The sequence below is a fragment of the Pyrgilauda ruficollis genome, unplaced genomic scaffold (assembly GCF_017590135.1).
Source record: "Pyrgilauda ruficollis isolate IOZ18807 unplaced genomic scaffold, ASM1759013v1 scaffold112, whole genome shotgun sequence".
In the NCBI taxonomy this organism is placed as follows: domain Eukaryota; kingdom Metazoa; phylum Chordata; class Aves; order Passeriformes; family Passeridae; genus Pyrgilauda; species Pyrgilauda ruficollis.
The window spans coordinates 1,353,178-1,366,012 of record NW_024509433.1 but is presented as its reverse complement, the minus strand read 5'-3'; the positions used below and the strand labels follow the sequence as shown (position 1 = coordinate 1,366,012).

The 12,835-nt window shown below is 37.0% G+C and overlaps 1 protein-coding gene across 1 annotated transcript in view; it reads right to left on the bottom strand.

Moving 5' to 3' along the window:
* The window catches only part of PCLO (piccolo presynaptic cytomatrix protein), a 316,529-nt gene that overhangs the window by 286,128 nt on the left and 17,566 nt on the right, over positions 1 to 12,835 (bottom strand). Inside the window, exon 3 of the mRNA XM_041477704.1 lies at positions 10,750 to 12,147. Coding sequence (XP_041333638.1) covers positions 10,750 to 12,147 — 1,398 coding nt within the window. The remainder of the gene's footprint in view (positions 1 to 10,749; positions 12,148 to 12,835) is intronic.

Genomic DNA, 12,835 nt, shown 5'->3' with positions numbered 1-12,835 from the left:
TTAAGTTCATTTGAACTCAATTCCTTCAAGTAAATATTATTTTAAGAAAATACTTGAAAAAAAAAGGAAGGTGGCCAGTGGTTGTCTAAAGAGATTGTGGAGTCTGAGTCTGGAACCAATCAAACCCTAAATGGCCCCAAGAAACCTGCTTCAACTGACCCTGCTTCAAGCAGGGATTTGGACAGGATGATCTACTCTGATTTGTAGGCAGAGGGAATTTCACCTTGCCCTTTCCAGGTACTAAAGACATACCAATCCTTACAGCATCAAATACATCTTCATTTTATCCTGGAAATACAAGGACCAAACTCAAAAGAGCTTAAGGAACTCATCAGGGAAAGTGCATCACACCTTAGACCAACACCTAGAACACTCCAATTCACCACATAAAAGTTGAACCTTTCTTGGTTCCAGTTACCAATAGCATAGAGAAGAAAGCAAGGGGAGGGACGAGTATGAATTGCACTGATGTCTCTAATTATGTCTGTAACTAATTATAAAACACTATGTATTCAAACATAAGTTCCTTTAGCTAAAATGTGCATCCATTGCACCTCATGAAAAATACATGGACCAGATTTGTCATTTGAAGGGTGGCAGAGCAGTAACACAATTCTTACAGGTCTTGAGAAGAAGCAGCACAGCTAAAGGATTTAAAAGGATGCCAAATCAAATGAGATATCATGTTTTGATCAAGACATCCTTCTGCTGATAGGTGATATAGAAGAAAAACTGTAGTTCTCTTCCTATTTAGAGGTCTGGCATAACAGTGTAATTGAGTCCCTGATGTACTGGGCACGACTTTAAAAATTCACTGCACAGCACATTACAAGTGTTCTTGGCTACAACTGTCAGGAAAAAAACAGAAGTGCATTGTGGATCAGCACAAAGGTGCACGTAGAGAAACCCATGAAAGAGGTAGTCCTGTTTAACTTGCTCTGTAATCAGTACAAAGCCTACACTTTTTCAGTCTTACAAATGTCATACCACGACATCAACTTTGAGCCACATTAAGTAGAAAATAAACTGTGCTTTAAAAAAAAAAAAAAAAAATCTAAGCAGAGTTCAGTTTTATTCAGTTTTATTCCATAAGTCAAGTTAAACTTTACAAAAATCCAAATACTTTTACAGATAGTGCTGAAACTTTAATCCAATGTCCACTTCTGACTTTAAAAGAAAAAAATAGAAAATTCACCTATGAAATACCAAAAACAAGAGCCAAAAGGTAGCATATGTTTAAACTTTACTGTTTAGCCAATTTTCAGTGTCAGATTGACCTTTGAGCAAAAAAAAAAAAAAATATTTAGTGCATATTGCAAAAAAAAAAAAAAAAATATTTAAGAAATAACAGGTATTTCAAACATTCCAGTCTTTCTCCTACTGTCATTCAAAAGCAAGAAGATAGTATCTGAAGTTGGGTATGTGCCCAGGCTGCTTCTCTTGTACTATGTCAAAGTTCATTGTTTCAGTGAAAATTGCCATTGAATAGCTGTGGGTAAATAACATTTATGTAGACATTTAAGAGCTGGTGTGTCAGTTTGGGGGAGGGTGAGGAACAAGCATATCTGACAGCTTACCTAGACAGTAAAGAACCTAATATCCTGCACTAAATGTTCCAAACTATAGTTACTAGCTAGTATCCTGAAGACAATAGCTAAGAGTTTGTGAGGAATCAGAAAGAAATATATCTTTTTCTTCTTATATAAAAGGGAAGATGCAAAACTTAAGATCAATTAACAAAGTGGCACTTCAAAAAAAAAAATCAGATATTTGTATTGACAAATAATGGTGAGGATCAGAGTTACGCAAACATCTTCATCAATTATGAGAATGCCATTGCAAAACCAAAGGAAAAAAAACCCACAACAGTATACTCCTTTTGGATGCCAGGAAAGTTGTCAGAAATCCCTCCAAAAAAATTAAGATATTATAAACACATCGGCAGTCTTTAGCACAATTATTAAGGTAACTACAAAAAGTAACTGAAAAAGTACATACATGCATTAAAATAGTATGCATAAGGACAAGATTTCATATGTTCAATTTCTAATCTCTGTATATGACAGCTGGACCATTTCCAATGTGAAGGCTGTTTGCTAAGGAAGAAAAAAAGAGGAAAAACAAAAATAAAACCCAACAACAACAAAGAAATTTACTAACCTAGAAATGCTACAAACGAAAGACCACCAGATGGTCTTTCAGTCTTGTCCTTAGAAGCCTAAGTTACCTCACTGTCTGAGTAATTTCATTAACCTCCAAAACACAGATGGAAAACTAATACACCTCATCATTCTTCTCAGTGAGTGTTCTGGTGTAATACAACCTACAAGCTCTTACAATTTTTTCTAGCGATTCAAATATATATATTTTCACCCTTTCCCTCCAGTTCAAGAGCATTTTGTGCAAAATTCAGCCAGAATAGCTCAGCAGCAGCTAATCCCCCTCTTCAACATCAGTCTGCGACCTCCTATTTCAAATGCTGCTGGACAGCATCTCCAGCAGCTTACTGGCATGAATCTAATCGCCTTTTCACTACTACAAAATGGCTTAGGTTCCCCCAGCCTCCATCCTTACTCTTAGTAATACTGCAGAAATCAATTTAATAGATACATAACATTCAATCTAAAGTCACATTTGTTCTCATTCTGGTCCACTGAACTATATGTATTTCAGCAAAATAAAAAAAAAAAAAATTGCTGACCACTGTCTCTTTAAATGACACAATCTTTTCATTACTCAGGGAGAACTATTAATGTGTAGAATACAAACAGAAATCAGGCAAAGGCTCCCTCTTGCTCATTTCATCTTTTCCTTTACATCTGAATTTTTATTTTTACAGCTGGCCACACTTCTTGCAAACAGTTAAAATTAGTTGCATAATTACTTTGATTACGTTCATGCTATCCCATTAAATTTAACATCACCCCATAGTAGTGGCAAACAAAGGATTTTATAGATTTTTTTTTGTGTGAAACGTTGACCTTTCTTTACCAATATACTCTTGTGGTGTGACATTTGGCTTTTGGTCAGCAGAAACATGACATGACATTTTTGACATATGCAGGAATTGGAACTTAACTTCTTTAACATAAATAGCCTTGTTTTTCAATAAATGAGTCCACAAAATGTATGTAAATATGTAAACTGACAGTATATTGTATTCTCAGAATATTATTAAATACTACAATATCTATCTGTCCTACTACAGTCAATCACAGTGACAAATATTCAGGGAAAAATATCCTGGTTTCAGACATAAAATCCTCTGATATTTTTCAGAATGCTATACTAGCATTTTTTCCTTGGAAGAGCATCAGCTCTTCATATTCCTGGGATATTAAAAAAAAAATCATTTGAAGCTCCCCTCTATTAGGGAATCTATCAGAACACCAAAACTTAAGACAGTGTCAATGTGATCAGATAGCATATAATGTCTTACCTGGGCACCGAAAAACCCAAAAAATTAAGGCATTTAACTTACAGTAGATTTTGCCTGTTTGCTTAAGAAAATCTGGCAGTGGATCACTGGGTCTTATATTGACATTAACTAAAACTCACCGCAACATTTAAAGCCTCTAAAGTAAGCATTTTTGTTTCTCAATAAAGCATGAACAAAAATGTAATAGAAAATAAAAACATGAAATACCTTTATCTCAATAAATAAATTATCTTTAAATTACTGTTGTGAAGTTGAGTAGAAAAATTCAAAAAAGTTGATACCAGCTGAGCTTTCAAAAGACTTCTTCCTCATTCAATAATGGGACACCAACCAAATTTCTAATGAAGTAACAGAGAAGAAAATCACCTGGCTCAAGGCCAGGTCAGTAATTTTCCTGATAATCTGTTATACATTTGTGACTCCAGCTTGACTGTCTCTAATACACTAATCTATAAACTATCTGCACAGGAGAAAAATAAACCACACATAAAAACCAGCACTGAAAGCTCTGCATTAATCACTCACCTAAGCATTTTATCTTCCAAAAATGCAAAGGCATCTAAGATGGAATAAATGTATATAAGTAAAGAACTCATTGCAAATGAATTCCAAGTGGATGAAAAATAGCCAGAGAGACAGGAGCTGTGTGTGCCAGCAGCAGAGCTGCTGTAGACATCCCTTTGGATTTCACACCATCAGTGGCCATTACCAACATTAATAAAAGCCATCTGGCCTTACATGGCTTTATGTCTATATCTCATTGCTGGTTTCAATGGAGTTCTTTGTTCAGAGCAGTAATTTGGAAACTTTTTCGAGACTAGAATAAAGGAAACAAATAGCAGGCAATTAATCATGGTAATAGTCCTTCCAAAGGTCACACTATTACTTTGAGCAATGAGACCAATCTTCACGCCTTGAATTTAATTTCAGGGGAAAAAAACAAAACCTAATTTTATGGTCATAAATACTGAAAAGGAAAATCAACAAGAAGGCAGTCTTGTAACTCATGCCTTGACTAAAATCCACAGAGATCTCAGATGCTTTGCTTTCAAATATCGTCCCAAGATCATATTAGGAAATAACCATCAAAACCTGACTGCCAAAAAATGAAACTGCATAAGTGTATAATTTGCTCTGGACCAAGCAGCCTCACTGAACTGCAAGACACCTGTTCAGAGAAAGTTGTGAGAAAGTAAGGACGTTTTCATTTCCCTCTGCAGTGATGGGGAATTCAAACAAAACCATCAGAGGACATCTACTGAATAGGTTATCTGGATGCAGTGGTTCACTTTGTTGAAACCTGAGTGCAGAATTGGGGTCTTGGAGAAAACTGGGTGACAAGAGGCTTGGCTGTACCATGGCAGCAACAGGCCTGAGATGAGGATGAGAATCCTGAAGTCACAGGTCTATTTGCAAGTCTGCATTTTCCATATAATACCACGGAAGAAGAAATAAACTTGGCAAACCACCACCACATCACACTTGACCATAAGCAGGCTTTATTATTGCTATAAATTATTAAAGTAGTTGTAGCTGGTATGCTTAATGCCAAGAAGTACTGCCTCTGGTTGAACTATTCTCAAAGACACAGCAAAATCAGACCCCACAAGAGGTTTCCATGTCTGGACTTCAAAAGTGTTTAAACAGAAGCTAGACACTGCTCAAAAGGAACAGCTCAAGCCATGTGCGGAAGAGAGAAGTTCAGGCCTCTGTAAAATCATCAGGTCAAAGCTGGTTTTTATGGAACAGGTTTAACTGAGGCATCAGAGAAGGACACGAGCTGCTAACATCCTTACAAGTATCAGTCTGTCATTAAGCATTTAAATACCTCTGCAAATGTGAAACACCAAAATCTAACTTGGTTGAAGAAGCTTAAGCTCTTCAATCTTATTTAAAACGTGAATTCAGGCATTAAATTAAAAAAAAATATTTATCTGTGTTCAATTTTGACTAAATCATCCATCAAAGAGTCATTCCATATTAGCCCTTCTAGTCTGTATATATATACAATATATGTGCTTTATAGGAAAAATTAAAGAGGTGAGTCATTCTGCTATGAAAAATATTTCCATTTCAATATTTTTGTCTGTCATGCATATTGAATAAGTTAAAAAGAAATGCAAGATACCTAATTACAAGTGAGATTAATTTCATTCTGCCAGTCAAGAAATACAGTGGGGTTTTTATCATCTAACATGCATTCTGTTTTTCAATGCCAGATTTTATCTTTCAAAGTAATAATTAGCAGTAGTTTTAATATTTTCTCAATTATAAAGAATTATCATTTAATGGATAAAATTTCCATAAATGTTAGGGAGTACATTGCGTTAGCATCTTATGTTCTGTATTATTTAGTTACTTTATTAAACAGTAATAGCATTCACTTTCTTACAATCAAAATTTTAAAAGGTTCCTTAAGGGGAGAGGGAAGAAGCAGAGAAGATAAATTATGCAACTGAAAGGAGTGAGTTTTTCTCTTGTCTCTTTAGTGCAAATTCTACTTCACTGTGTTTCCCAGACACCATCTGTTTCCAAAACAACTCATCACCAAACATAAGAGAGAAAATAGGAGTTTCTTATAGGAGCTAAACCTGCCAGTTTGCAGAGCAGTCTGAGCTTTTTCAAGCAGGAAATAAATGACAGTACAGAGCTGTTAATTAATTAAAGATAGACAATGGGTGTCAGATGGTGCAGTGCAATATTTTGGGGATTTTTATTAGAATAATACATGGATTATTACTTTTTAATGTTGCTGCACACTGTTTTAAGAAATTCAAAGCACATTTGGGCATTTAAACAGCAGGGTTTGATTCACTTAGTTCAGGTTTGGGGGTTTTTTTAAATTATTTTTTAAAGCCCACTTTATCTTGAGTCTAAGGGCACACTTGCTCACACCCTCAGTCCATTTAAAATATCAGTGAAGTCTTGAAAAAATAGAATCTAGCAGAATTATTTACTCTGGGTGCTCATTCACCCAGTACCCTTTGTGCAGGATTTTGGGAGGAGGTAGAAAAACCCAAGATGTATCCAGGTGCATAACACCATGCCACCACCCTTCATCTCCAGAGAGGCTTATATCAGTTTCAAAATGCTATTTACTGCTACTTCTAGAAGTTCATACTGGAAGAGCAAGGCACCAATTTTTCACCCGGTTATGATATGGAGTTTAATGATGGAACTGTGCTACTTTTAAAAAACATCATTTATATTTTTTATTTTCCTTCTCTCCATAGTCTGTGAGAACAAGAAAAAATTATTTAGTTAAGTCTAATAAGTAGGAGTGGTAAAATGAGTTATCAGAAAAACACGTAAATTCTTTTGGCAAGTTATACAACTATTTATAAAAAAAGTTATATAAGAATATAGATTGGACAGAAACCAAGCTTTGTAGATTCCTGTCATCATATCCACCAATGCAAAACAATTTCATACAGACTACATGTGCTGTAATAAACTGAATTAGCGTGATTTCTGAATATATTAAGAAATATCAGTCTAAAATTTTTTATATTATGTGTTCTGATCACATCTCTAACAGATTACATCTTTTTCAAACAACAAATCCTTGCCAAGTCAGAGATATGATGTCTCTTCTTTCCTTCCCCAGTTCTCCCTGACCTTCATCATCATTCAAAACTTTTCTGTCCTTTCTGTAGCCCCAGTAATTTATTTCACTTATGGAGCATTCTTTACTTCGCAGTGCCTTTCCAGGTAATTTTATAGCTATCAGCAGAGTAAAAAATGCTTCTGTTGTTCTCCTGGTGGTTCTATTAGATTAAAACCATTAGCACGGTCACATATGCACACTTCACATTTTCAACTCTTTCTGTTCATAACGTGATTCTACCAAGATGTTATCCTCCATATTGCCCACACAGAATCTAAAAATTTGGATGATCTTATTTTCCCTTAGTTTAGCTTAAACCATCCTTTTATTTTTTTTATTTACATTTTATTATTGCATTAATTTATCACAGGTTCTACATTCCTGACCTCAAACTATTTAATCATGTTATAGACAACCATCTCTGTTCCTGCTCAATATTCTGAACAGTTCACTGAGTTTTAAATGCACAAAATGGTCGTTGCCACACATTTCATTTCTGGCTTCAGCAGTTGTGATCTTGTGCTTTGTTACTAAAAATAGAGCTGCTTCCAACTACCTGAGCTGGAAAGCTAATTACAGAGCTGGTAAACAATTCTCCTCCCCATTGAGCAAATGGCAGAATAAGGAGTCTGCTAATGCACTCTAGGGCTCCCATGGTCCTGTGGGTCTCTGAAATCTATCAAGTGTCATTTATTTAATCATTTGTGGCTGTTTGCATCATGAATAAATTACCATTTAAGTAAATAACTGTTTGACTGTTGTAAAACAAATCAGAGAGAAAAAGAACAATCATTTTTTTCTTAAATACATTTTAAAAAAAAATGTATTCTGGACTAATTCTCTGCTTGCACAAATCAAAACAATTTCACTGAAGTAAATAGTATATTGTCGATTTTGACTAGGTAAGAATCTAGTTATATTTTCTGCAGTAGAGGGGTTATTAGAGGACTGAATGTTTGCAGCAGCTTAAAGATTTTTTCATAGTTATTTCTGTCACATACAGGCAAGAAAAAAACAACTGCCACTGTAAGAAAGCACTTTCTTCCCTTAAAATTACTCTCAGCCCAGTCTGCAGTACAACAGCACATTGGCTGGAAAAAATTCCCTGCTGAGAGATCTTAAGGTAGAAGTGCCCATGGGGTTTAGATGCTCCTCTGCATTTGGCAGTGAAACACTGGTTTCCCTGTTCCATTGGACTGATCCTTATCATGTAGCTTAAGACAAGCTGTGTTGGCAACAAGAGCTCAGCCATCACTCAGTCAATAAAACTGCACTCATTTTCAGCCATTACTGAGGGAACAAAATGTAGACAACACATAAGCAACTGTCACAATAACTGTGATACAGCTGGAGGCCCAAAGAAAAAATAAGATTATGTTTAAGAAGTAATATGTTTGTTCATCCAAAGATCACTTCTGGGGCAAAGACAGCATAGAGCTTCTGGAATTACATTTTTTATCTGAATGCACAGTATAGGAATAAAAGAATTAGGTAGAAAACCACCAGAAATACAAATTTTAAAAAGCATTTCTATTTCTCCTTCCTAACCTCCAAAGAAAGAGACAAGTAAATAAAACCTCCAAGACAATACTGAACACATTAGAATTTGTTGGACAAAAAGAGTATGCAAGTGAGCATAAACTATTTGCTCATCATCATGGCTCTGTTATGTAAAAAGTATATACTACATACTGTGCATCCAGGGACAGAATTGCTATCTGACCATAAATACATTATTTACACAGCACATTGAGACATGAAACCATAAGCTCCCTGTTCCGTCTGTCCAGTCTTTTTGAAAGGGAAAGTCAGGGTGCTCTCAGCCAAGCAAACCACCTCCTATTGTAAAGGAAAAGTACATTGCTACTTTCCAGCAAAACTAAGTGGAAAAAAGAAGGCAAGACAGAAAATGTGGACAGAGGTGGAAATGTATAGTACAAGGAAGAAGAATGTGCAAGCAGGAGCCAAAACAGAAACAAGGAATGGCATGAAGAAGTCAGACTAAGGAAAATCACTCATATTTCAAGCTCTGGATATTCTAAAGAGCAGAAACAGAGGGCATCTTCTAAAAAAACAGTGATGGAAAAAGAGAAACAGAGTATCAGCCTTCTCATCTTAACCAGAAGAAACCAAGGTTACATGTCTGCACGCCACAAGGCAGTCCCACACCATTACAACTAAGCCAATGCTGAAGAAGACAAGTCATGCACTGAGACTCAAGTAGCTGTCATTTGAGCAATGTTTCACCAGAACTGACATATCTTGTTTCCATGGTACTCTGTGTTCACATACTAGAGTGCCCCTGGAGAAAGTCACAGCATTTTTCTCAATTAAATCCATATAATTGTGTGTGTGTATTCCCAGAGTTGGATAATGATGGAGTGTGTGTGATTGATGGTATTCAGTGCACAAACAATGTTAAAAATCAACTGAATCCCAATTTTCAATCCATGATCAATCTTCTTCCTGAATTTTCAGACATTTCTTTCTGACCTAAATGACCAAAATGCATTAGACAACACATTCATGTATTGGATAAAATGTTCTTATTGTATTAGGAAAAAGAACTCTCAAATGATAGTATATTCCAGCAAATAATACACAAAGAAAGGAATATGCAAACATAACATACAAAGAAAGGCATATGCAAACATCATAAGCAATATTTTCCCTGCAATATGCTATTTCTTCCCACATTTATTCTCACCTTAAGAGATGAGATATCCTTTAACCCTGGCAGTCATTTGTCATTTATTCATTCAGATTTCAAAGGCAGAAACCAACTGCCACATTCTCATGTGCTGCACAGACCAACTTAACATTTCAACTGCCCACAAGTATTTTCAGTTGGTCTGCTTCTGTTTAATTAAACTTGCCAAATTCATAGGGCAAATAAGATGTCCCTCCATCTTTCCGTTAAACTATTGTAAAGTTTCCAATCCCCTTGTCAAAAAAAAAATTTACCCAGAGAAAGGAAGCAGTTAAAAACATGCAGTGTGAAGAAACTGTTGAAAATAAGTTGTGTAATTCTTTTAAATATGAGCAGCTGTCTCAGGCAATCACACAAATAGCACTTTCAAAGTGACAGTCTTTAATGAATGAAGTAACTTTGTGAGCCTTGTATTGTTCTTGCCAAAAAAAATTACATCTTTCACCACAAAGGTATCACTCAAACTTCAACCTTCCTAATGAATGCATCTGCATATGCAAAGACTCCAGAGCCAGAATGAGGTTAATAGAATAAATTTATCATGTATTAACAGGAGGAAAATGCAATCACTAAGCATTAACACATTCCTTCATTCAATAGTTTTTTGAATCAGAGGCACTGGTTAAAGAAGCACATATTCAGAGACAACACCGAAGTATAAAAAAAAGCTTATAAGAGACTGAAAGTACAGTAGTTTGCTGTGTCATAGTAGCACCAGTTTCAAAGGAATTCAAAACCACATCTGCTATGTCTCAAAGCCCTAGCAACCACCTCTACCAGACCTCCTTAATACGCCAGAAATTCAGCAGTACTATCTGAAAAATGACAAAATTTCATACAACACAAATACTTAATTTTAAAAGACTTCAGATGATGAAATGCTCAATAAAATTTCTTAACAATTCAATAGCTAAAAACCAGCTATTTATGTCTCCACAGCACAGGGAACCTGTAGGTAGGAATACAGGGTAAATACAGACTCCATCACCTTACCTCAGCTATGTGTGGCATCGGGTTAAATCCACAGAGATTGCACACAACTTTCTTGCACTCGGTACAGGTATTAAAGTTGGGGGGATCCTTAGAACCAATATTTAGTCCAGTTTTACAAAGGGGACAAGACATTTCAGGTTGGCTGGCTTTCTCTGGTTCTGACAGCCCATCGGGTTTCTTAGCTTCAGCAGCCAGAGGCTTGCTATCTTTAGCCAAACCAGGTTTCTTTTCTAAATCAGATCCTTTAGTTAAAACACCATCCACTTTCGATGGCTCTGATTTTTCAGTTGTAAGAGGCTTGGCTTCTTTCTTTACAGGAACAGCTTTTGGAAGAGGCTGAGCCTGAGCAGCTTCTTTGGGAGCTGCTTGAGGGGCTGGAGGCTGTGCTGGAGGCTGGGGCTGCTTCGCTGCAGGAGCAGGCGGAGGGGGGCCCGATGGCTGAGACCCTGTCTGACCCGCTGTGGAAATTAAATTTGAGGCCTGGCTGAAGAATGAAGCTCCAAATCCAAAAAGTTTCCCAGTAACTGTTTCTTGTGGTGTTGTAGGCTGAGGCTTAGGGGCATCAGTGATGCCTCCTAGGTTAAGGCTGAAACGCCTTGGCTGCTCTGGGGTTTTCTGAGGTGGCTGGGGCTGAGGTGCCGGCTGTGCTGGTGCTGCCTTGGGTCCTGCCCCTGCCTGTGGGCCCTTGGGAGCTGGTTTTGTATCAGGCTTTGGGGCTGGTTTTGTTGGTAACTTTTTAGGATCATCTTTTGTTTGCGTTGGGTCAATAGGCTTTTGAGCTTTAGCATCTGGTCTAGCCCCAGGCTGAGACGCAAACTTGGGATCTGACTTCTGCCGAGACACTTGTGGAACAGGTTTGGAATCTGGTTTATCCCCAGCTGGATGTGTGTCCTGGGATGGCTTTGCAAGCTCAGGCTTTGGGGAGTCTGTCACTTTTTGTTGAGTTGGCGGTCTGGGGCCTGCCAAATCCTGCTTCTGCTCTGCTGCTACAGAGGTAGATACAGAGTCTGCTGTGGGCTTCTGTACACTGGGCTGTTTTTGTTTATCTTCAGCCTGTGTTGGCTTGACCTGATCAGATTTTGGAGTGGCATCTGTTTGCTGGGAGATGTCAGTGGGTTCCGCACGGGGTTGTTTTGATTTTACAGGAGGAGACCCAGGCAATTGTGTTTGCTTTTTTTGTGGAGGAGGTCTTTTTGAATCTGCTGCCTGTGAAGGATCAGGTTTTGGAGTTACATCTTTCTTTTGAACAGGCTGTGGCTGGGGAGATGGTTTAGCTGAAGGTGGAATGGGTGTCTTCTGTTTGGGTGCAAGTGGCTGTGGCCCAGGACCAAGACCTGGCGCTAGGTCACCTCCTAATGTTCTTTGCATCTGGCAGTTTAAACAGAGCCATTCACTGATCTGAAAAAAAAAAAAAAGGTAATTACAATTAAGATAAGGCAAAGGTCATAAAATAAACATAATAAGTTATTCTAATACAGGACTTCCTCCAATATTTTAAACTTCTGTGTAAAAAGGCAGAAATACCACTAATAATGTTTTGCAATTAACATGCACAGCTGATTATTTTCATTCTTCTCCACATTGCTGTGAGTCAAGCTATCACTGAGCCCATGATTCTAATGGCTTCACATTCAGTTTACACACAGCTGAATACTGAAGGATAAAAACCCAACAGAATGAAAAAAATGCATTGGAATTTCATGGGACCCAGTGATTCATTTACAGCAATGATTTGCCAGAATAATGACAAATACTGCTAAAATAGTTTAACACATCAAGTCTGCTGACAGAAAACAATAATCAGAATTATTAAAACACAGTAAATGCATAATTATCTTTAAGCATACATCTATCAAGCTCTTAATGCAGCTAATGCTTTTGGTAATGGTTTAAATTACAGAGCACAGGTATTGGCAGTATATATGTATCCAATGAATTAGCCACAGAGGTGTGCAAATGGTGTAACATAGACTTATGAATTACCACCAATTTCAGGGGGCAAGTGTTCATCTAAAATCAGTGGCGAGCTTTGCCTGAGCCCTGATGGTATTTCAAGAGCCATAAAGAGGTTTCCCACCCCTTTTGA